Genomic DNA, 22,736 nt, shown 5'->3' with positions numbered 1-22,736 from the left:
GGCCCGTGTATGGCCACCTTTAGATGAAAAATCACCAGACACAGCAATACCCTATTTGGGTGCTGCATCGATGAATCAGTAGAGGACAAAAGTGGTAATTTACCTCTGCACCTCGGTGTTACAAAGTGCAAATTTCCATTGCCATGTTTTTGATCCACAACAAAACATTTTTAATCATTATTCAAGTGTAAAGATGTGCCTGACGAAATTGAAGCAGATGCAGTTGTTTGTAGTCCAACTCAATTTGCTGAAAATTTTCTACATCTTGTTGGCATTTTTCCAGTGTTTGGAGTAAGACTGGCATATGCACCCAATACTTTTGGTGCAACTACAATTAATGTAGGCCAGTGTAGGAAACCTGGAGCTACTGCTTGTTTGAAGGTGATGGTAGCTTCAGAAAGTGCAAGCAGATGAATAAACCTGACTGTGGAGAAATGGAGAATGAAGCATACATCTTTTTGTTCTCTATTCTAACAGTGCAACCATCTGCCTCTGGGTACAACCTGTTAGTCAAGGTGAAAATGAAACAGAGCACAAGAGCCCAAGGCTTTGTAAATAAGACCGTATGACATTAGAAGACACAGTGCATTTCTACTACAATTTGAAAGCCCAAGGTTGCAGGCCAGGTGCTGTTTTTATATAGGTCACAAGACTCCAAGGGGATTTCTAATATCTTTATTTATTACACTATCTAATATCTTTATTTATATATAACAGTAAGGGTATATCATTTTTACAGTATATGTAAGGCCTTTGAGTACATAGTTGTATCACTGTTAGCCAAGCTTTTCGCCTATAAACAATCAAGAAAATAAAGTATACAGGGCCAATAATAAAAGTAAAAGATTTGGGAATAATTATTTAATTTAATTAAATTGATTTTGCTGCTTAACTGTGCCTAGAACAGGTATATGCATATACTTACAAGGCTTTATAGTTATTTGTTCTACATAAGCTAGGCACAGTGGATTGTGTATGTCTCACTTGCCTGTATGTCATTTTTGAGTTCTCCTGGTCTGGCTCATGACTCCATTGATAGCAGTGGTTCTTAAGTACCATGGTTTGCGAGGATTAACATACATAACAAAGACTGACATAAGGTTTCAAGGAGATAAGAAACAGTATGGGAAAGGATAGAAAAGGATGGATCTGGAAATAATTAGTAATACTTTCTAAATGAGAATGGCTTTGGGTGATGTTAAAGGATAGTGAGTTAGGCCAATGTCATTCAAAGGACTTTACAGCCAGCATACTTTAGTGAGTATAAACTGCTTAAGAAAACCTATGACGGCTCTCATTGACTTTAATAGTACATTTTATAAAAGTGCTTTGGCCTGAATATGCTCTGTGTGTATGTTTTCCGGCTGAAAAATGAGAGCAGCAGGAGGCTGTCTTGGCTCTCTTTCAGTCTGCTGAGATTGCTGTGTGTTCACTTGCCACTGAATATTAGACCCCTACATGGACCCACAATAGTAGAGGTAAGAGATTCCAAAATTCCTTAATAATTATTAAACTAAACCCAAAGAATACCTTTCTGGTTTTATTTGTATTCATATTTATTGCATTTTACCAGAAATGAACACAACATCCAGCTGTAGTAACACATTTACAAACACACCGTGCTAGAAATAATGGTTAAAAGGGACATCCAGTTCTGCACTCCAGGAACCCAGTTTTATATAATTTTTACCTGGATGCCTTGACTGTACTACATTAATTACTCAAATTATTATCCCAATTCTCATCATATTAGGGGGCAGATTTACATATGGTCGAATATCGAGGGTTAATTAACCCTCGATATTCGACTGCCGAATGTAAATCCTTCGACTTCGAATATCGAAGTCAAAGGATTTACCGCAAATAGTTAGCTCGAACGAAAAATCAATTAAATCCTTCAAATCGTGCGATTCGAAGGATTTTAATCCACCGATCGAACGATTTTTCTTCAACCAAAAAATTGCTAGTAAGCCTATGGAGACCTTCCCCATAGGCTAACATTGCACCTCGGTAGGTTTAAGGTGGCGAAGTAGGGGGTCAAAGTTTTTTTTAAAGAGACAGTACTTCGATTATCCAATGGTCGAATAGTCAAACGATTTTTAGTTTGAATCGTTCGATTCGAAGTTGAAGTTGTAGTCGAAGATCGAAGTAGCCAATTTGATGGTCGAAGTAGCCAAAAAAAACCCATTCGAAATTCGACGTTTTTTTTATTCTGTTCCTTCACTCGAGCAAAGTAAATGGGCCCTAAGGTGTCTAGCAAGTTTTATATTTTTACAGAATATGTAGTTAATGGATATTGTGGGGATTTGCCACCAAATTGCAATTTAAAGTAGTTTTCTCACTTCACTTTATTATAAACAGTTTTTTTACACAAAAGTATAACAAAATAGTCAATTTTTTCCCAAATGGTCTGGGTGAGTATCTGAAGAACCCTCACTCCTCACTATATGAGTTTTCTCCAACCACACACCTATAAAGTCCGCAACACCTTTACGGTTTTCTGTTCACTACACTCAGCTGCAGCTCTCTAGAGAGACACCTTCTAAAGGAACTATCTTATTATTTATTTAGGAGTCAGATGGATCTCTATCAACAAAACTCAATCACAGCTTGATACAGTGAAAAAATAAACCTTTGCTTAGTTACAAAAGGTCATATTTTTGTGTTCACAGACAGTAAAAATTTAATTCAAGTTTTTTTTAGCTTGTTTCTCGTAACAAAAAAACAGCCTGTGGCAGGAATCATTATAGACGGCCAAGTAACTGCAAAGGCCTGCGACTGGAGGGAATTACATTGAGGGAATACATACATGGGTCATTGTTATTGAGCCCTTCAATTTTATTAGCTGTAGTACTTTCATAAAAACCTTTGTAAATGGCACAAGCTGCAAAACTGCATTGGCATTTCTAGCAGTCAAAATTTCTGGTCCCTCACACATTTTTGAGCACTTACATTTTTAAGACATAAGCATCTATACATGAATACAGCACCCAGCACCAAACTATAAAATGGAGCTGTTCAATGTTGCTTAACTAAATTAATGGGTTTTGGTAAAAAAAAAAGTACTAAGGTTCATTTGCCAATACAGTTGCCAGCACTGCTTCCAAGACACTTCTTGTGCTTCTATATATTTGCACTGCTCACCAGTGCATCCATCCCTCCTTCTATTCCAAATCGCATGCAAGCAGATCTGTTGACCTAGGGGATTCCTGGAGCTACCACCATCATCTTTATGACACTAGGTGCCGGACAGCGCAATTGTGCCCAATTACCATCAGAACTTGAGTGCAATTGCACCTGTTTTGATGCATTGGGCATAACTGTGTCAGAAGCAACTCCTCCATTCTAGGGAATTTCCTCAATTCTAGTGAAAATGCAGAATTCTGGGCAAAAAACATGGCGAATTATATCCAAAATTGCACTTTGGACACTGCATTTGTGTAAGTAAATGACTCCTACTATCTGTGAATCCACTCAAGGTTGTATAATAGTTTGGTGTGTTAAACTGTGACATGAACTTCCAAACAAATATAAATCTGTTTATAGAATACATAAAACATACCTGATTACTTCTCAAAGTGTAACTCCACCCCCATCTTGTTCCATTGTGAAGTGATGGTGGATTCTGAGGCTTTTTGTTCCTGCTTTCCATCACTTTACAGAGGAAAAAAATATGTAAGTTGCACTATACTATGAGCCTAAGGGGTGGACTGGTCTCAGTCTGTGAAATCAGGCATCTCTGTTAAAAATACACATTTTTGTTTATTTATCATAAAATATGTACCTACAAAGCCCCCACATAGTAATGCAGAGCAGAAGTCAAATATAACTAGGAGCAACAGCTGTAGGACTTGTTAGTAATACAGCAAAGAGCAGTGTACGATTTTTATATATCAGGGGAGCAAATTATCATGCAGAGCACATTTTAAAAAACTCAGTCCTTTTTTTGTAGTACAGGTATAGAATCTGTTATCCATAATTCTTGAGATGTGAGGTTTTCCAGGTAAGGGATCTTTTTGTAAATTGCCATACCTTATAACTACCTTAAGTCTACTAAAAATCATTTAAACATTAATTAAACTAAATAAGATTGTTTTGCCACCAATTTCGATTAGTGCAGCTTAGTTCAAGTTCAAGCTACTGTTTTATTGTTACAAAGAAAAAGGAAATCAGTTTTAAAAAATTACAATTCTTTCCTAAAAACCGAGTTTTCTGTATTTTGGATTTCCAGATAAGGGATCCCATACCTGTATTCATCATGTAAAATACAGCCGCATTGCAAAAGATGTTACTAGTTACATGTACAAGAAATCTGAGGAGAAAGATAATGACCATACCTAGTTTTTTTGCAGGAAAATCCATACCTCATGTTAAAAGCAAACCACCAGGAATTAGAGGGTAATGACCAATATGAAGGTTTTTGTGTGGACATGCTAAAGGAGCTTGCTGCCATCCTACGATTTAAATACAAGATCCGACTGGTTGCTGATGGTGTTTATGGTGTTCCAGAGCTGAATGGCACCTGGACTGGCATGGTTGGAGAACTAATTTCAAGGGTAAGAAAAACACATGAGGAATGGATGAATATTCTTGGCAAAATGACAATTTAACAAACATAATCAAAACAAAGATAATTAGTATCTAAGGAACAAACCTGATTACTTGGTAGAAAAATCAATATCTACATGCCTGCCTAGCTCTCCACAGAGATATTATTGTACATAATCTAAAATACAGCCTAATATTGACGAAACTTAATAAAACTTTATGAGCGCTAGTGACTAGCACTTAGACTAGTAGCCAATAAATGTGGACCCCTTTAATCATAATCCTTGCAAAATATATGACATTATTATATATATATATATATATATATATATATATATATATATATATTATATTTACTTTCACTTGATGACTTATTGGCAACCATTGGCTGTTGAAAAAACATGTATGCCACTATTAACACATGTAGGGGTGGCACCCTTATCCTCAGACAGTTGGTTAATGAGAGCATTAACCAACTTTTTTTTTTTTTTTTATTTTTTTTTTTACTTTTACTTTTCTTATTTCTTTTGTTAACAAATGTCTTTGATTTCTCTGTACCACGTTCATAAATATATGTAATGCAAGTTTGCTCTGTTTCAACGATCACTGATGGACAGTCTTTTGACTTATGATAATCTTTTGTTTTTATTTACACCATCGTCTCGTTGTATTATGATCCCAGTATTTGATTGTGCTTACTCAGAGGTGATGTAAATTCTTTTGCATTGTCTGTTACGCAAGTTTCTTTTTTTTTATTTTCTGTCAATAAACATATTGAAACAGGAAAAAGTTGATATTCTGAACTGTTATTTTTTCTGTCTACACAACTGAGGAACCAGCTAATGAAGGCTTCCTTTTTAATAGACCCAATTCTAATAATAGAACTATTCATGCATGGTGACTCAGGAGGAAATTCAAAAGAAACTAGAACATATAAAGGTAAACAAAGGCCCAGAACCGTATTCACCACAGAGTACTAAATGAGGTAAACATTGTGGTTGCCAAACCTCTTTACTTATTTTTACAGGATTCCTTGAGTTCTAGTATAGTGTAGAGAGATTGGTGAATTGCTTATTCATGAAAATTATAGGCCTATTAATCTTACATCAGTGGTAGGAAAACTTCTGGAAGGGATAATAAGACATAAGATCCTTCAACATTGCAAATAACAATACTGGGGGTCATTTATAAAGTTCGCGCAGTGCATATTTTTCACAAATGGTTGTATTGCGCATGTTTTTTCCTGAACGCTAATATATTGCACTGCTCTGCCCGTCCTTCTTGTTTTTGCGAATTCGCAGTGTGAATACATTTTCGCAAATGGTGCACAAATGAGACAGGAGTTTGTGTGAGCGCACTCAATGTGTGAGGTTGTTGTGCGCGAAAATGTCGTTGAGAGTAAATTCGCAGTTTGCGAAACTGTTTTGCGAATATTTTATCCGCCACCAAAGTTGTGGCGTAATTTCGCAATTTGCGAAATGTGACATATTTAAAAAGCTCCTACAGACATTGGCATTGTGAAAAAAAATTTGCACCCTCTGATTCAGCTTTATAAATATAACCATGCGCAGGGCAAATATATTCTCTTTGCGAACCAATCTGCCCTGCGCGAAGTTTATAAATGACCCCCACTATGTGTGTGTGCCAACATGGTTTATTGTGTAATAGATCTTGTGTATGATGAAGTGAGCAGGAACCTCAACGCTGTGATAGCAGTGGATGTGATCTACTTAAACTTTTCTAAAGCATTTGATACAATACAAATAAAAGGTTACTGATAAAATAAAGGAAAACTGGCCTCAAACACAGTATTTGTACTTGGATAAAGAACTGGCTAATGGACAAATTACAAAGAGCATTTGTAGGCGGATTCTTTTTCAGATTTGACCAGGATTGTTAGTGAAGTACCGTAGGAGTCTGTCCTTGGCTCCTTTGCTTTTATATTTGTTTATTAATGTCCTGGAGGTGGACATTGAAAGTACTGTTTCTTTTTTTTGTTGATCATAATAAATTGTGCCAAATTAGTCATCTGACACTTAACAAACATATCATTTTGTTCGCATGTAAATAGATATCCGTTCGCATAAAAATAGATTTTCCAACAACTGTCTCAGCTTCCCTCCTTGGATCGCTGTTGAGTGATATGTGGCAGCAAATAGTGTAAAAACTTTTTTTAATTAAAAATAGATAAAACAAAAATGCACTCACATGGCATCTATTTTAAATAGCATAACTATGCTCTGTCCTGTTGGGACTGTCCCTTTAAGGTTGGCGCACAAGTTCCTGTATCCGCGGGGTATGAAAACCAGCCTGCAGCATTCTCCTCATGCTCTCACAACCGGGCGCCCTCCAGTGACGTCACAGCCTTACGCTTTTCGTCGGAGACTTCTTCAGAGGCTTTGTATTGCTGCACACATCTTCCTACTTTTTATCACTCTCTCGGATCTCGCGTTAGTTTCTGTTTTAGACTATAGATTGTCTCGTAACCCTCAAGAGTTAATTCTACCACCCTATATGTATATCCAATAATTGGATGTATTGTAAATTCCACAGACATAAACATTAATAAAACATTTTCTAAAAATCTAGTTATTTTTTATGTTTATCTCTATCCTACTATGTATCATTATCCAAGTTGCTCTAGTTTATAGAAATGCTCTCAAATTCATGTCTATATTTAACCAATGTTTTCATTGTATACATCCATTTGCTTTCAACCTGTAATGTTGTATTAATTAAATCACCTCCCCTCCAATTTCTTTTAACTTGTTCAATCCCCCAAAACTTTAGACCTTTTGGATTTTTCCCGTGTGCTATTTACTATTTGTGTCCAAGCCTTTTTCAATATCCCTTATGTGTTCCCTCATTCTATCCTGTAGGGCCCTGTTAGTCTTCCCAATATACTGTAATTTACATTGGCACTCTAGGCAATACACAACATTTTGTGTAGTACATTTTATGCATTGCCTAATCTCAAATCTGAAATAAAAGTCCTAACGAAAGGGTTAACTTTTGCCCCTACAAATAAACCCAATAAATATGAGACATACATTGATGTGGAAAAATTTATACGGAAAATTATGTTAAAAAAAAAGATAACCAGATAGTAAAAAATTTTGAAAAAAATGTCTCTAAAAAAAAGAAAGAGAAATTGACGGAAAAACTGATAGAATATATATACACACAGATTTAAAAAAGAAATCAGAATTCATTCCTACTATAGAGAAGGGGAACCACATAAAGTTATATGAGGAAATTATAAAAAGGGACTTGAGCCAAATACAGGAAAGATGGGAAAACAAAAATAATCATAAAAATAAGTCCAATCTAACGAAAAATGAAAAAGAGGCATTATCCATGGTAACAAAAGATGAACAACTAATAATAAAGCCAGCAGATAAGGGAGGTGGAATAGTACTGATGGACAAAATGGGTTATCTAAACATGTGTCAAGATCTGTTGGGGGATATAAATACATACAACATTTTAAAATATGACCCCACACAGACATTCAATTCAAAATTTCTGAAACTAATTGATGGTGCAATAGAGAAAGGAATCCTAAATGAGAATGAATACAAATTCATCAAAATAAAATAAAAACATAATCCCTGTTTTATACTGTCTACCCAAGGTACACAAAGATGTAAATAATCCATCAGGGAGACCCATTGTTTCCAGAATAGGGTCCATTACAAGCAATTTATCTCAATATGCAGATAGAATACTACAAAAATATGTCATAGCACTTCCAACTTACTTAAAGACCCAACTGATAATAATACAAGAAATAGAATTGGGACAAGATTTTATTATAGGTACCTTAAATGTTAAGTCCTTATACACATCGATAAGACACAACCAGGGTATTAAATCAACAGCTTACTTCTTGGGACCAGACATGGAAACGACTGTGGAACAGAAGGAATTTGTTCTGAAATCAATTGAATTTATATTGGAACATAATTTCTTCTGGTTTGAAAATAGTTTCTATTTACAGTTATGTGGCACTGCTATGGGAACTAGATTCGCGCCCAGTTATGCAAACCTTTCATGGGTTTATGGGAAAATCTACACATACTCCCCAAACTAGAACTTGGTGCGGGTCTACTCCTGTGGCGGCGCTACATTGCCAATATTATTTTCATTTGGAGAGGTACAGAAAATGAAGTGACACAGTTTATTAAAAATCTCAATGAGAATGATTTGAATATAGAGCTTTCTCCTACCATAAGTAGGGAGAGTGCTATATTCTTAGATTTAGAAATCTACGTGAAAGAGAACAAAATACACACAAAAACATATTTTAAGCCGGTCGATTCCAATAACTATGTTATGTCATCTAGCAACCATCACCCACAGTGGGTACAGAATATATATACAAATGTGTAGGGTGAAAAGGAACTGTTCAGAACCTGAAAATGTAAAAGAACAGATAGGTTTTATGAGTAACAGATTTAAGGAGAGAGGACACAATAAAAAATTTATTGAACATACTGCAGAGACAAAAAAATCCAAGATTAGAACTTTTAAAGGGGAAGTTAAAAAAAGTAGATGAAGAAAACGAAATAGTTTTCTCAACTACTTACAACCCAATAGCAAAAGCGGTAAAATCGTAGGCACAAAAGTTACACAGGCAGAAATAACACCTTCACCCAGACAATACACCTTTATGGGGCCCCAAAGGTGGGTATGTTTCGATGTAGGGGATGTGCACAATGCCGGTTTGTTCTAACTGGAGCTACCTTTATCAATCCAACAACGAACAGGGAATATATAATTCGGGGTCATTATAGCTGTGATACTAGTTTTGCAGTGTATATGTTAGTTTGCCCCTGTAATCTTGTATGTGTGGGTGAAACCACTCAAAAAGTAAGGGACAGATTTTCACAACATAGATCCACGGTCAATACTCGCAACAGTGTTTTGCCAGTCTCTAAACATTGTATAGAAAAGGGGCACACAGCGGAGGATTTAAAATTTAGGGTGATTCAACAGGTACCCCAGCCTCGTAGGGGAGGCGACAGGGTACTCCTATTAAAAAAGACAGAAGTTCCATGGATACATAGGTTAAAAATCCTTAGCCCATTGAGCTTGAATAAGGAATTTGACCATCATCTATTCATCAATTAGCTTTATCCCTCAGGGATGCTTATAACATTTGTTTATTCATGCATTCTGGATAAGCTATTTCTATTCCATCAAAGATGTTCATAATCATGCAAATATTATCAATGTATGTATTTTGCCATTCTTCTATTTTTGTGTATTGAAACAATAATGTCTTACATATTGAGCCCATTTCTAAAATGGTGGTCACTGTTGAAACGTCCATGTTGAGGGAAATTACGCCGGCCACGCTGACACCGTCGCCTGCGCACGAACGCTGCGTATTTATGCTGCGCTACTGTGCAGGAAGGTGACGTCATTCCGACCACATGGGACGCCACAGGGCTTAAGTGAGCTTCTGGGAACTGTAGTCCTAACACTGCATGGAGACCAGCTCGCGAAAGGGAGCAGCAAGCACCCGAAACGTTGCACAGATCTCTCCTATGGATTCCTAAACTCCGTATGGATACCTAAGCTTATCTTGGCTGTTTTTATGTTTACGAAATAAACGCTATGTTTTAAACTTTTATATCATGGTTTGCAATCTCGTTGGACAATTTAATTGTATTTGCATTCATAGCTTTTTTTATTATCTAGCTGCCTAACTTACTGTCTCCAATAAACCTATCCATTAAATACATTTTGCAACAGGCAATATTGCTTTTTCTTCTGCTTTTCGAATAATATTCCTTTCCATCTGAAAAGATCTCTGTCTCATAAAAAATGCATCTAGACGTTTTATAGAGACTGTTAGATACCAGTGGTTCACAGAAAATCTTGTATTCCTTGATCAAGGTAAAATAGGATCATGTATCATCCTTACTGTTGCTAAGCTTAGTGATTGAAAACACTTTACATCCTTCAGTGCACTTAACCCAGCTTGCTGACCTGGTACTGCTGTGAGAAAACCCCATGTTTGTTACGTAGCAACCAACATTGTGAAATTCCTTGCTTGAGCATAAAGGCCAGAAATAGTAAAGAGAGAGAAAAGCTACATTGTGGAAAGAAAACTTGATATAAAGAGATGCATACTGGTTTCATTGAGATGTATTTTTGCACATTTTTGTTATAGATTCATATTACATATGGATTTAGATTAAAGGAACAGTAACACCAAAAAATGAAAGTCTTTTAAAATAATGAAAATATGTTGTACTGTCATGCTGGACTGGTAAAACTGGTGTGTTTGATTCAAAAACTCTACAATAGTTTATATAAACAAGCAGCTGTGTAGCCATGGGGCCAGCCAGTGCGGGGCAACAGTACATGATATTGTCATTCCTTTTTTTTAAGGAAATTTTACAAGCTTTTCATGTTGCTTTAAGAACTTAAGATAGTGCTGGTTCAGTTTGTAGTTTTAGACATGCCAACACCAAAGCAGCTTTTGTGACTCTGGCAGGTATGGCACAAGCTTTCTTATAACTTCCCATAGGCCTCCCTATGTGGCTTTTATAGTTCGTGATGGAGAGCTTGTTCTTTTCTAGCTTATTTTCTAACAAAGAAGAAGTGATAAGTGGATATGTACAGGTAAATGACAAGCAGGCAGGAAATCACATGTGGAGAGGAAAACAGGGAGACAGAGGAGGCTACAGCAATCTTCCTAAAGCAATTCATCTTCACATCACTCACAGATTTTATTTTTACATGATGTGCATTTAATCAGAAGAACTTCTGTGTAACTCACCCTGGCACGCACTATGTTGCTGGAATTATGGGAAACCATTGCATCTTGTGCCCTTTTGTGACAAAAAGGACATGGGGCAGAGAAGAAAAGGACTCTGGAGAGGAATGGTGAGAGAAAGGAGATAGGGAAAAGACTGGCAAGGGAGCAGAAGGAAGATCAGAAGAAGTAGAAGAGCAGAAGGTGAAGGGGAGGGAAAAGGATAAAAAAGGCTTAAAATAATGAAAAGAGGAGGGGCAAATATAAACAGTAGGTAGACAAAGAGAGCAGAGAAAGTACAGGTATGGGACCTGTTACCTGGAATGCTCAGGACCTGGGGGTTTTCCGGATAACAAATATTTCCATAATTTAAATTTTCATACCTTAAGGCAACTAGAAAATAATTTAAACATTACATAAACTCAATAGGCTGGTTTTGCCTCTAGTAAAAATCAATTATATGTAGCAATAACAAAGAGAAATCAGATGGCACTCACCAAGCAAAATGTGCTGAATTTTTATGATTTATTCAGATCTCTGCACAACGTTTCAGGGGATCAACCCCCTTTCTCAAGGTTGATCCCCTGAAACATTGTGCAGAGATCTGAATAAATCATAAAAATTCAGCACATTTTGCTTGGTGAGTGCCATCTGATTTCTCTTTGTTATTGCTACATGTATGGAACTGAAGAGCAGCAAAGTTCCCAGATAGAGCACCACAGTATTTAACCCATGGAGGTAGGATTCTATTGAAGTTTAAAAATCAATTATACCTTAGCTTGGATTAAGTACAAGGTACTGTTATTAGAGAGGGAAAAAAAATCTTTTTTTAAAAAATGTGGATTATTTGACCATAATGTAGTCTATGGGAGATGGCCTTCCCGTAATTTGGAGGTTTCTGGATAACGGAATTCCAGATAACAGATCCCATACCTGTAAATGAAAAGAGGAGAACACCTGAGATGAGAAAAAATTGTGAACGGAAAAGACTATACAAAGAGAAGGAGTCAGTCAAGCAAGAAAAACACAGGAAAACTAACAAATAACTGGTAGAGAAGAAATTGTCAAAAAAAAAAAGAAGCAAAAAAGTTACGTAGGCACACATGTTAATTTGGGGATCCCATCTGGGCATGGTTTAGGAAGAACCAGGTCATAAATGCTTTCCATAGCAGGTGTATGATCGATTACGCAATCCAAAACATGTGGTATGCTATTTCTGCATTACACAATTAAGCAGTTTCTTTACAATTATAATTTATCCCAGAGACTTTTGACTTTTTGTTTGATAGAGGCATCTTGCTACATTTTTCATAGCTATAGAGATTCCATATATTTATGCCAGCACAAGTATTTCCTGTAGTAAGCAAAATTCCTTATGAAAATTTGAGGATGTGGTTTTTGGAGTTATTAAGTCAATTCAGTAGAAAAATATTTATATCTTTCCATAATATATGAATATGCTTATCTTCTTTCCCATTTGTTTTTATAATCCATTCATTTCTTCATTGCATTTTTTAAAGGGCTATAAAGCCTTCTGACCTCGGAGGTTCCCCATTATTTTGTTAACATTAATGATCTCTTCCTCCACTGTTAAGCTTTCCTAAGTTTGCTTCTCCTTGGAGCTTCCTTGTACAGGCAGTCTCCAGGTTATGTACGAGATAGGGTCTGTAGGTTGTTCCAAAGTTAATTTTGTATGTACGTTGAAACATTTCCTTTGAATGCAACAAGGCAGATGTTTGTCTTAACATAGTATTTATTTTTACCTTCCTGTGCTCTGCAGTAGACAATACACGTCAGAGGGGATTGGGGCAGGTGGTTTATTAAAGCTAAATGCTAATAAAGGCTAAGCAAACCACAGTGCATTACTGTAATAGACTCTGTCTGTAAGTATAAGTTGTATGTAAGTCTGGTGAATATAACTCGAGGACTCCCTGTATACAGAATATGCATAGCAACATTTCTTAATGTAAAAATTACCAAAAATAAAAAGGAAGTAGCTTCATGAAAATTGCACAATAACCTACCAAGAACTTTTACAAAGGCAGACATCTGCCAAGCTTCCTCTCTAATAGGAAGGGTAGACACACATTAGTTCAGAAATTAAGGCAGGTGTTTATGTCTTGAGACTGAATTTGAATATGCAATATAGGGAATTGTGCAGAAAAACCAAGGACGGAGTGGATTTTTATAGCATCTTTACACAATATTTTGAAATGTAAATCCAAAGAAAGGAGGCAGAAAAATTCTTTATGACAGCTCACTGAGGATTTAAACTGCCTTCTTCACTGTATTATTAAATTGAATAGGTAGAGAACACTAAAGCCTGCATTTCATTATCACCCTGATCAAACAATACAGGGACAATAAATGAAGGATATCAGCAAGATGTACATTTAGAATAAGAAGATCTCTCTCTAGTAATATCTGATTCACTGAAGGAGATAAAGCAACAATTGAGAACCATGTGTGGACAGGACACAAATTAGTAGAAAGTTTGTAGAAAGTTGTCTTTGTATCTGGTGTACATTATATGATGTAGTATTTAACCTTGTTGATGAGATATTAATACTGGGAAAGCTCATCTACTGTAGAATGGAGCATATACATAACTACTTGTGATAGCCAAACATATACTGTACTTTTGGAATAATAATATTACATGTATATCATTTCCATGTTATTTTCCATAGAGCATATAGAAAAATATAATCCTCTATGGTATATTAACTGATCATTATATATTCTACAAATTGTCCTCTAACTGTATATAGGGGTAAATTTATCAAAGAGTGAAGTTCCGCCACTAGAGTGAAATTCTGCAGCTCTCCATTCATTTCTATGGGATTTTGAAAGGCGTATTTATCAATAGGTGAAAGTGAAATTTCACCCTTTGATAAATACGCCTTTAAAAGCCCCATAGAAATGAATGGGAAGTGGCGGAATTTCACTCTAGTGGTGGAACTTCACTATTAACTTCACTCTTTGATAAATATACCCCATAGACCATAATTACAAACCTTTTTTGCCATAAACACTCTGCACAATGGAGCCAGTAAATGTATTTATTATTTATTTAAAATCCATAAATTTAGTTGATATTTATGATGTGTTTACCTTTCTGGATTTTACTTTTTACTACACAAATAATTTGTCGGGCTCTGCTGGGGTTTGATCCTGGGACTTCCTGATTGCTCGTCCTAGCCACAGGGCAAGGAGAGCAGCCGGCAAGTTCTCATTCCCTTGTCATCTGGGTCTTGGGCTTAGCTATTTCACCCCAGCATCCTTATCAGTAGGTTGGTGTCAACCAATCAGGTCTAACCTTGCCCTATATATAGCCCAGCCCTCCTGACAGTCATGGCTTGAGCATTAGCTACTGTTGGAGCACTATGGCCTGACCCTAGCTCCAGGGCTCTTGCTCGTTCTCCTGTTCCTTGCTTCCTGCCCTGTCTGGTCTTGCTCCTTGTTTCCAGTTCTGTCTTTCTCTGATCCACAGTCTTGTCTGGCTCTGAACCTTGCTTCCAGTACTGTCTGTTCTGTTCTCCAGTCCTGATCCTGTCCTTATCTAGATTATGCCTTCACCTCCGCTTCGTCCCACTCCAGCCTGTCCTTGTGCCTTTGCCCCCGATCTGTCCCACTCCAGACGGTCCCTGTGCCTTCGCTCCCACTTCGTCCCACTGCTGTTCCCGTTCTTCAGCCTCTCTCTTCTCAGTTCCTATAGGTCTTTAACAGCTCCTGCATTATAGACCCCCCCCTTTCCCTAGTAACCCTGACATAATTCCGTTGAACATTTTGCTAAAATGTACACTTTCCTGCAATTTAAAGCATGTCTATTCTGGTCTCCAGGAGAAAATTAAATTTCTTCAAGCATTCCATCCATTTGTAAAAACTGGTATCCCTAAGGTTTAGTATCACAGTACATGTACAGTATGCTTTGTAAATACTGATTGATAATATATATGAAAAATATTATTATTGCATGAATTAATACCTTTCTAAGAATGGTCTGTTATAATCTTACCTGTTTTAAATTGTTACCACATCAGTAGTACACCCCAAATATGTTTTTCAGATGCTAATTTCTGTATTTCTAAAATGTACACTTAAAATTAGTTTCTTTTGTTTTCTTCCTCTCGTGTTTCCCACTATAATCTCAGCACACCAGATTGCAGGCTCTCAAAACTGTTTCAGTATGATACTGAGCCGTCTCGTGCTTTACTAATGTCTCTCATAGGTAGTACAGTACAATGCATATTTTATACATTTAAAAAAACACTTTTACTTTACAAAAATGTACAAAAATGCTTTATCCAACCCTGTTAAAAATACATTTACATGTAACTTTATCCTACCCCATTTAATTAATTGTTTAGCAAAATATCAAGATATTTCACACTTTTAGAAAAAATTTAAGATAAGAAAATGCACTTTAATACCAACAGTTGTCAAGTAATTGAATATATTAACCTATTTATGGATAATCTCCATCTACTCTATTATTCCTTTTTGAACTTGTGGTTTTATACAGCTACAGCACATTTTTTTCATATTGCCCCCCTTTATCACTACTTTTTTTCTTATAGTCGGCTTAAATAGACAGTATACCCCTTGCTCAATATGAGAGCTTGTGCTGAACATACTTTTTGCTTATAGTTATAATCACAAAACAAAGTAGACAGGGTATTTGAAACTACTCTGTTTGATAATGGAAAGATACTAAAACATTTGCAAAAAGTTTTTTGGTAATTAACACAATAGGCAAAATGTATGTTTGGCACACACTCTGTTAATTAAACTCATAAAAAATGGGGGTATATCTTAACAAATGTTTATTTATTCAGTTAAAGGTCACCCTTTTTTATAATGCTAAATTTCCTGGAGGCATTCGATCAAGGGAGCACTGTATAAAAAATATTCAATGTGAAATTTTTTTTTTATTTTATTTCCTATCTTACAAAAGTGCTTTTGTAATGTGCTTTAGAGGACTGTGTGCGACATTACATTGAATTCAAATTGTGAAACACTGTTATATATATATGTTTTTTTTCACGGATATATTTAAGAAATTAAAAATATATAACTGCAGACAATGCTAAAAATAAAATAAAGGAGCTTAGACATTTGAGAACCTTAAAATGAGTAGGCAGTAGACTGAAGCATAATGATAAAAGTCACCAGCACACTGGCTGTACATTAATGGGCTTCAGGGCTGCAAATAGAGATATCATGATTGACTCTGTCTACGGTCTGATTCAACAGAGAATTGTATTAAGATCTGGGTCTTGCATCTGTGGAATATATTAATATACAGAACATATTTCCAGGGAAGGTTACTAAGATGTTGCTTGCATAAAAACATACAGAGATCAAAATTGATATCTATACACTTGGAGGAAAGACATACAAGTAAGATATCTCCAAATGTCAATGTATAAAAGGGATCAGCAAGGTCAGAATATTATATTTCAGAGGAAGAGAGGCACTGGAACAGGTATCTTGAAAGTGGGAAGCTCAGGTGTAATGGTAAGAATTGAAAAGTTAGTGTATACTGACATACTGGTGGTTGATTAAAGCAACAAAAAAGGATTCATATCTTCTGTTATTACAAAGTTTGGGTTGTCAAGTGTAGTGGTCCAATTTTGCCCAAGGTTTATTTTCCAGGGGCTAAACAACAAAGTTGCTAGGGCTACATAGGTTATAGCAAAATGTATCAAAATGGCAATACTTTGGGATTTATGTAATTAAAGGTGCAAAGTTTGCTTCAGGTCTAATCATCTATAGAAACCAACATTTACTGGCTAGGTATTTAAAAGCCAATATCTTATTGATTGCTATGGATTACTAGACCTGGGCAAACTTTGTGCTTTTTATCACATTTAACTTTACCTTTTGTTGTACCTGAACATTAGTATAAATAGAGACCCAGGGACTTCTGTGGAGCTTGATCTTGTGGATGGCCACTTTTTAACTGGGCTCTGTAAGTTGAGTTAGGAACAAATGCAACAGAAGCCCCCATGGCACACTCTGCCTGCAAGTTATATAGGCCAGTTTCTTTGACATTGGTGGTAGCAAAGCTTTTGGAGTTTGTAATAAGGGATACTGGATTGTATTTTAAATACTATACTATACAATACTTTGAGTTTGTCATCATTGTTTTATGTGCAATAGATCTTGCTAGACTTATTGAATTGCCTTCTCTGAGGAGGTTAGCAGAAACCATGACACTGGGGTGGCAGTGGATGTGATCTACTATTTGTTCCTGGTTAGAGAATTTAAATTACTGTGTTACTCTCTTACTTACTAATGATACTAAATTGTTAAAATAATTGTGCAAATTAATTATTTCCATGTAGACATGAAAGGTTGGGCAGCAGTCAAACATAAATCAGAACACAGGCCTAAGGTCAGGACAGGCAAAAATCAGTTAACAGGTGGAGGTCAAAACACGGAGATCAGATACCAGAGGGAACAGGGATAGGAACTGGGTTACCAGATCAGGAACAGTATCACAACTCAGGAACAAGATCAACACGACGCAAGGCTGGGATAAGGCAGGTTGGCCAGTGATCCAGCAAGCAGGAGTCAGGCTTAAATAGCCATTTAATGAGTAATTGCCTGTAGCTGGATAGGGGGTGTGTGTCAGGGAAGATTGACACAGAGGCAGCAAAACAAAAGGCACTTTGTCAGAGTAAGTAAGAGTAAGGCCACACCACATTGCCTCCTGTGGCTCAAGTGGGAGGAGCAGTGGCAGGAATACAACAGGTACCTGGTTTGAAACCAGGGAGTTCTTGAAACCTTATTCAAACTTGAAACACTCTAGGAAAGTAAAAGGAATGTAGGAGGAAAGCTTGAAGTAGGATTCATGTGGCTTTTCAGGCTTAAAGTTTATCCACGCTGCAACAGGGGTTGTGTATTTAATTCAGACACTGCAAAATAAAATAGAAGAAAATTAGAAAAGTTCAGTAATATTCAGAGAAGACCTTCAATTAGTCATTCTAGGGAACAATAACTAAATGTCATTACACTGCCAAAAAGGAAAGAACTGTGAAGATGCTTGATATGTCTATGCTAGTCTTCTTTGCCACAAAAGAATCCAGAAAAAAAAAATTGAAAATGGCATTGCAAGGTCCTGCTATACTTCCCTTTACTTTTATTACCTATATGGTGAAAGATAATGCACTTTTTAATGTATATTCAAATGGAAATGTGAAATACATACAGGGAATACATACAGTTTAATCATACCCTTTTGGCAGATGCAGTACTTTTAATGCCTGATGGAATTAATAAACACTTAAGTCTTTTTGAACACTGCATTGTGTAGGAGAAAAATGTATACTTATTACTATGATTAGGCAGTGGCACAAAATTAAAAGAAATACCTAATGTTCCAGTCACTGCCTCCCATGACTCTTATTGACTTGAATGGAATATGCACAAAGTGTAGCTGTGAGTGTATTCAATACAATTCAAGCTGCAAATAGTGTCTTCTTATTTGTAATTTGGCTCTTGGATTGATAAATGTCATACCCTACAGGATTGGCGAGTGTATGGACACATTTAAGCTGGTCATAGACGTAAAGATCCAATCGTACGAATCAACGTACGATCGGACTTTCCCATCTCCCGACCCTCCACTAACCATAAAGATCAAAGTCTTACCATTCCGATCAAATAAAGTAGTAAAAGAACAGATCAGCCAATGCACTACCTCTGACAGCAATCGTACGATAGTTATGTCTGACAAAGCTAGTGACACGATTCGTACGATCGGATCATTGCGTCTATGGCCAGCTTTAGGCTGGGGACAGATGAGCTTTATTTCTTCATGAAAGCAAAGAACCGATTAGTTGCTATAGACAACTTCTCTGTAATTTAGCAATTCAGCCCTAATAAATCTTCATGCTAATGCCCTAATACTATGCTATCAATTCAATGAAAAATATATGAACAATAAACTACTCATAATAAATGACTAGTCACAGGAGACAAATTATGATTGGGAGAGAGAGTATGGGCGTGTTCTGACAAATGAAAATATATGATTGAATGTAGTGGAGTCAAGTGCAGTGCAGAAAGTCATGGAGGTGAAATCCAGATTTGCCCAGCGGAATAGTTGCCTGCTGTTCATTTGTATGCCTAGCAGGCTAAGAGCTTTCATTCGGCTCTGGATTGAATATGTCAGTTATGTATGTGCTATGAGGGCTAGGTTAATTAAATGTATCAATGTTCTGAATATTAACAATATCCTAAGCAGGATCACAAAGCCAGTCACTGATATATATCCTACAATTAAGATTCAATTTGCTAGGGGTACTTTTACCATGCAGAATAGCTCTGGGTAGTTATAAGATTAAACAGCAGAATACTGATACACTTGCTTGGTTAAAATCCAAGTGCAGAGAGGACATACTGTGTGTACAGTAGTTATATAATAAGAAATATCTGGCATTCTTAGATAGAATGCTCAGTATGCTGCCTTATTAGCAAAGACAGGCATTCTTGTGTTTACTCTGCATCAAGATACAGTCTTGTCTAAAGGTGGCCATACACGGGCCGATAAAAGCTGCCGACAGACCAAGTCGGCAGCTTATTGGCCCGTGTATGGGGGCCCCCGACGGGCTTCCCCGATCGAGATCTGGCCGAAAGTCGGCCAGATCTCGATCGGATGGGGTTAAAAATCCTGTCGGATCGCGGCCCGCATCTGTTCGTTGATGCGGTCCCGCGATCCGACCGCCCGTTTGGCGAACGCTAGGATCCGATCGTTGGGCCCTAGGGCCCGCGATCGGATCAGCCCGATATTGCCCACCTCAAGGTGGGCATATCGGAGGGAGATCCGCTCGTTTGGCGACATCGCCAAACGAGCGGATCTATCCGTGTATGGCCACCTTTAGATCTGATTTCCATGAAAAAAGTTACAATGACACGTCACTGTAGTCTATGTGAAAAAAATATTTTGACGTGTGAAGCAAATTGGCCATTTGGTCAGGATAATTATAATAATCTAACTGATTCAAACACTTGCCATTTGGAATTGTGATCAGACAACATTGTGCGGAATGTGTATTGTTTTCACACCACATCCATGAACGAAAGCACTCAAACATCTCAAAAGAGCCTTATGCGTTTCGTGCCTTGTGGGCACTTAGCCATAGGCTATGACTAAGTGCCCACAAGGCACAGAAAGTGTAAGGCTCTTTTGAGATGTTTTTCTGTTTAATAAACTTTTTGACTGCATCAAGCATTGGAGTGTGGTCTGATTTGTGCCTACTACTACACATAAAGCATATTGTTTGCCTCCCCAAGCTGAAGGTCTGGGGCTTGAGCACCTGGACCCCCCATACATTTTGGTAGTTAACCCTCATCTCTTACAAAGCCCAACACTGAGGGGCAGATTTATCAAGGGTCGAATTAAATTTTTTTAAATTCCGGTGAATGCGATCGACCCGCAAACTCAATTTGAATTTGAATGAAATTCGACAACTCCAAAATGATTCCAGGATGTCTCCGATAGGCTATAACAGCAATTTGGCAGGTTTAAGGTCGTGAATAGTCAAATTCTTGGGATCTGCAAATGTGCAGAAAGAACGAGCTGTAGGAGTAAAGTATAAAAATTCCCCTCTCAGTATCCAAGAGACTGCAAAATGTGGGATTTCCCATGAAAAGCTACATAGAGTGACTGAGAGAGAAGGGTACTAGTGTTGAATCTATTGTGAGTGCTAAGAGACTGTGCTATATTATTTGTTCACTGTGTTATTCATTGTCATTTGAGTTTATTTATGTTTAACAAGTTTATACCTGCCTCAACACGGTCTGAGTGTAAGGCAACTGGTCTGGATGTAACCCATGTATCTAAAAATCCCCAAATGGCACTCCTTAGAGCACTATTTTCTTAGCGCTTGCACCTAGCCCTTGCATCTTGCACTGGTGCTGACACATTTGAGATGAGATTTGAGATGCAGAATGCAGTAGTTTAACTGCTGATGAGCATTTGGGGATGCCAAGGTGCACTGGGAGCAGAAAACATGATGCTTTGCACTTGTTGTTTGCACTCATCCAATTTTAGTTAATGAGCGATAGTACGTTATCTTCAAACAGTGTTAGTGCTTAGTTATACTGTATGTCTGCTAAAATTAGGGTGTCAGTCCTATGATGTTCAACATGTTTATTATGCATTGCTTTGAGGCAAACGCTCCTCTCAGTAACAATGTATAAATTTAGCTTCTCTGTGGGGCTTAGTTCATGACTCATGTGAAGCAAAACAATAGGTAAGAACCTTCGGGAGACAAAAATAGTTGTAATTAAGTAGTGTTGCTTGCGCTGTGTAGCCCCCGGCATTTTGTTGCTCAATATAGATTCCATAAGATCAACACCTGTTTGGCGTTGGACACAGATACAAGGCAGAATAAGATCAATTAGAGAATGCATCGCCATGTGTTTAAAACCAAATGCTGCAGTGCACAGCATGCATGTGTTTTAATGTCTATGGCTATAGAATCCAAGTCTAGCAATCCGTGTTGTGACCCAAGAATTCAGTCATTTTAAATACTGTCTATTTTAGCAGATTCTGCTGCTGTATCCAAAGTGATCATAGTATCCCACGTTAAGCAGTACGGGCAACCTTTTGTCTGAATTGCATATTAGATTTGCATGCTTGTGATACAAACTTACTATGAATTTATAAGCGACTATCAAATGAAATAAACAGGCCTCATATTTCTATCTTTATAGTATATATCTTCCATTACCAGTTCCTGGAATTATCGTTTCACTAACAAGTTTTTTTGCTGTAAGCTGTGAATACATTTGTATGTGTGCTGCAATCATACTCTTATTTAGCCAATGACGGCATGGCTCCCAGTGTACTGACCTGATGTCTCTTTTTTTCTGCAGAAAGCAGATTTGGCTGTTGCAGGCCTCACAATTACAGCAGAAAGAGAGAAGGTGATTGATTTCTCCAAACCATTCATGACTTTAGGAATCAGCATCTTGTACCGCGTTCATATGGTAAGGCTCCTGATTGCATCTCCTCTCTGGAATCATTAGGCATATTTGCATGCTAATTCTTACATACTGATTACACACAATAATGAGGTTTGCAAATCTGCCGTTTTCATAATTAAATTGCAAGGTGTTATACTGACACAGCAGCTAGGAAGATTAGGCCCAAATGATATGTCCAGGTTCTGAGGCAGGGACAAAAAAAGGGGCAGCTTTACACATGCAATCAATAAGTAGACTTTATAGAAAGCTTTATTACCAGTTCTTATAAAGTAATTATTTATAGATAAAAGGATTTCTCTGTATAATGTTGACTCTCGGAAGAAATGAAAAGCAAGTGAAGCAGGAAGGCAGGTGCAATTCATAGCATTGGCTCCTGAATTAACAAAGCAAACCAAATTTCATTTTTACTTGGATGAAT

General features: G+C 37.0%; 1 protein-coding gene across 3 annotated transcripts in view; it reads left to right on the top strand.

The window, feature by feature from the left end:
• The window catches only part of grik4.L (glutamate receptor, ionotropic, kainate 4 L homeolog), a 344,981-nt gene that overhangs the window by 285,403 nt on the left and 36,842 nt on the right, over positions 1-22,736 (top strand). For 2 of the 3 annotated variants that reach the window (XM_018225767.2, XM_041569222.1), the window contains exons 13-14: positions 4,353-4,556; positions 22,208-22,321. In XM_018225767.2, the coding sequence (XP_018081256.2) occupies positions 4,353-4,556; positions 22,208-22,321 (318 nt within the window). The remainder of the gene's footprint in view (positions 1-4,352; positions 4,557-22,207; positions 22,322-22,736) is intronic. The other variant, XM_041569223.1, reaches the window with a different exon arrangement.

The sequence above is a fragment of the Xenopus laevis genome, chromosome 7L (genome assembly GCF_017654675.1).
Source record: "Xenopus laevis strain J_2021 chromosome 7L, Xenopus_laevis_v10.1, whole genome shotgun sequence".
In the NCBI taxonomy this organism is placed as follows: domain Eukaryota; kingdom Metazoa; phylum Chordata; class Amphibia; order Anura; family Pipidae; genus Xenopus; species Xenopus laevis.
The sequence above is the reverse complement of the archived record's forward strand: the minus strand, read 5'-3'. Positions and strand labels throughout refer to the sequence as shown.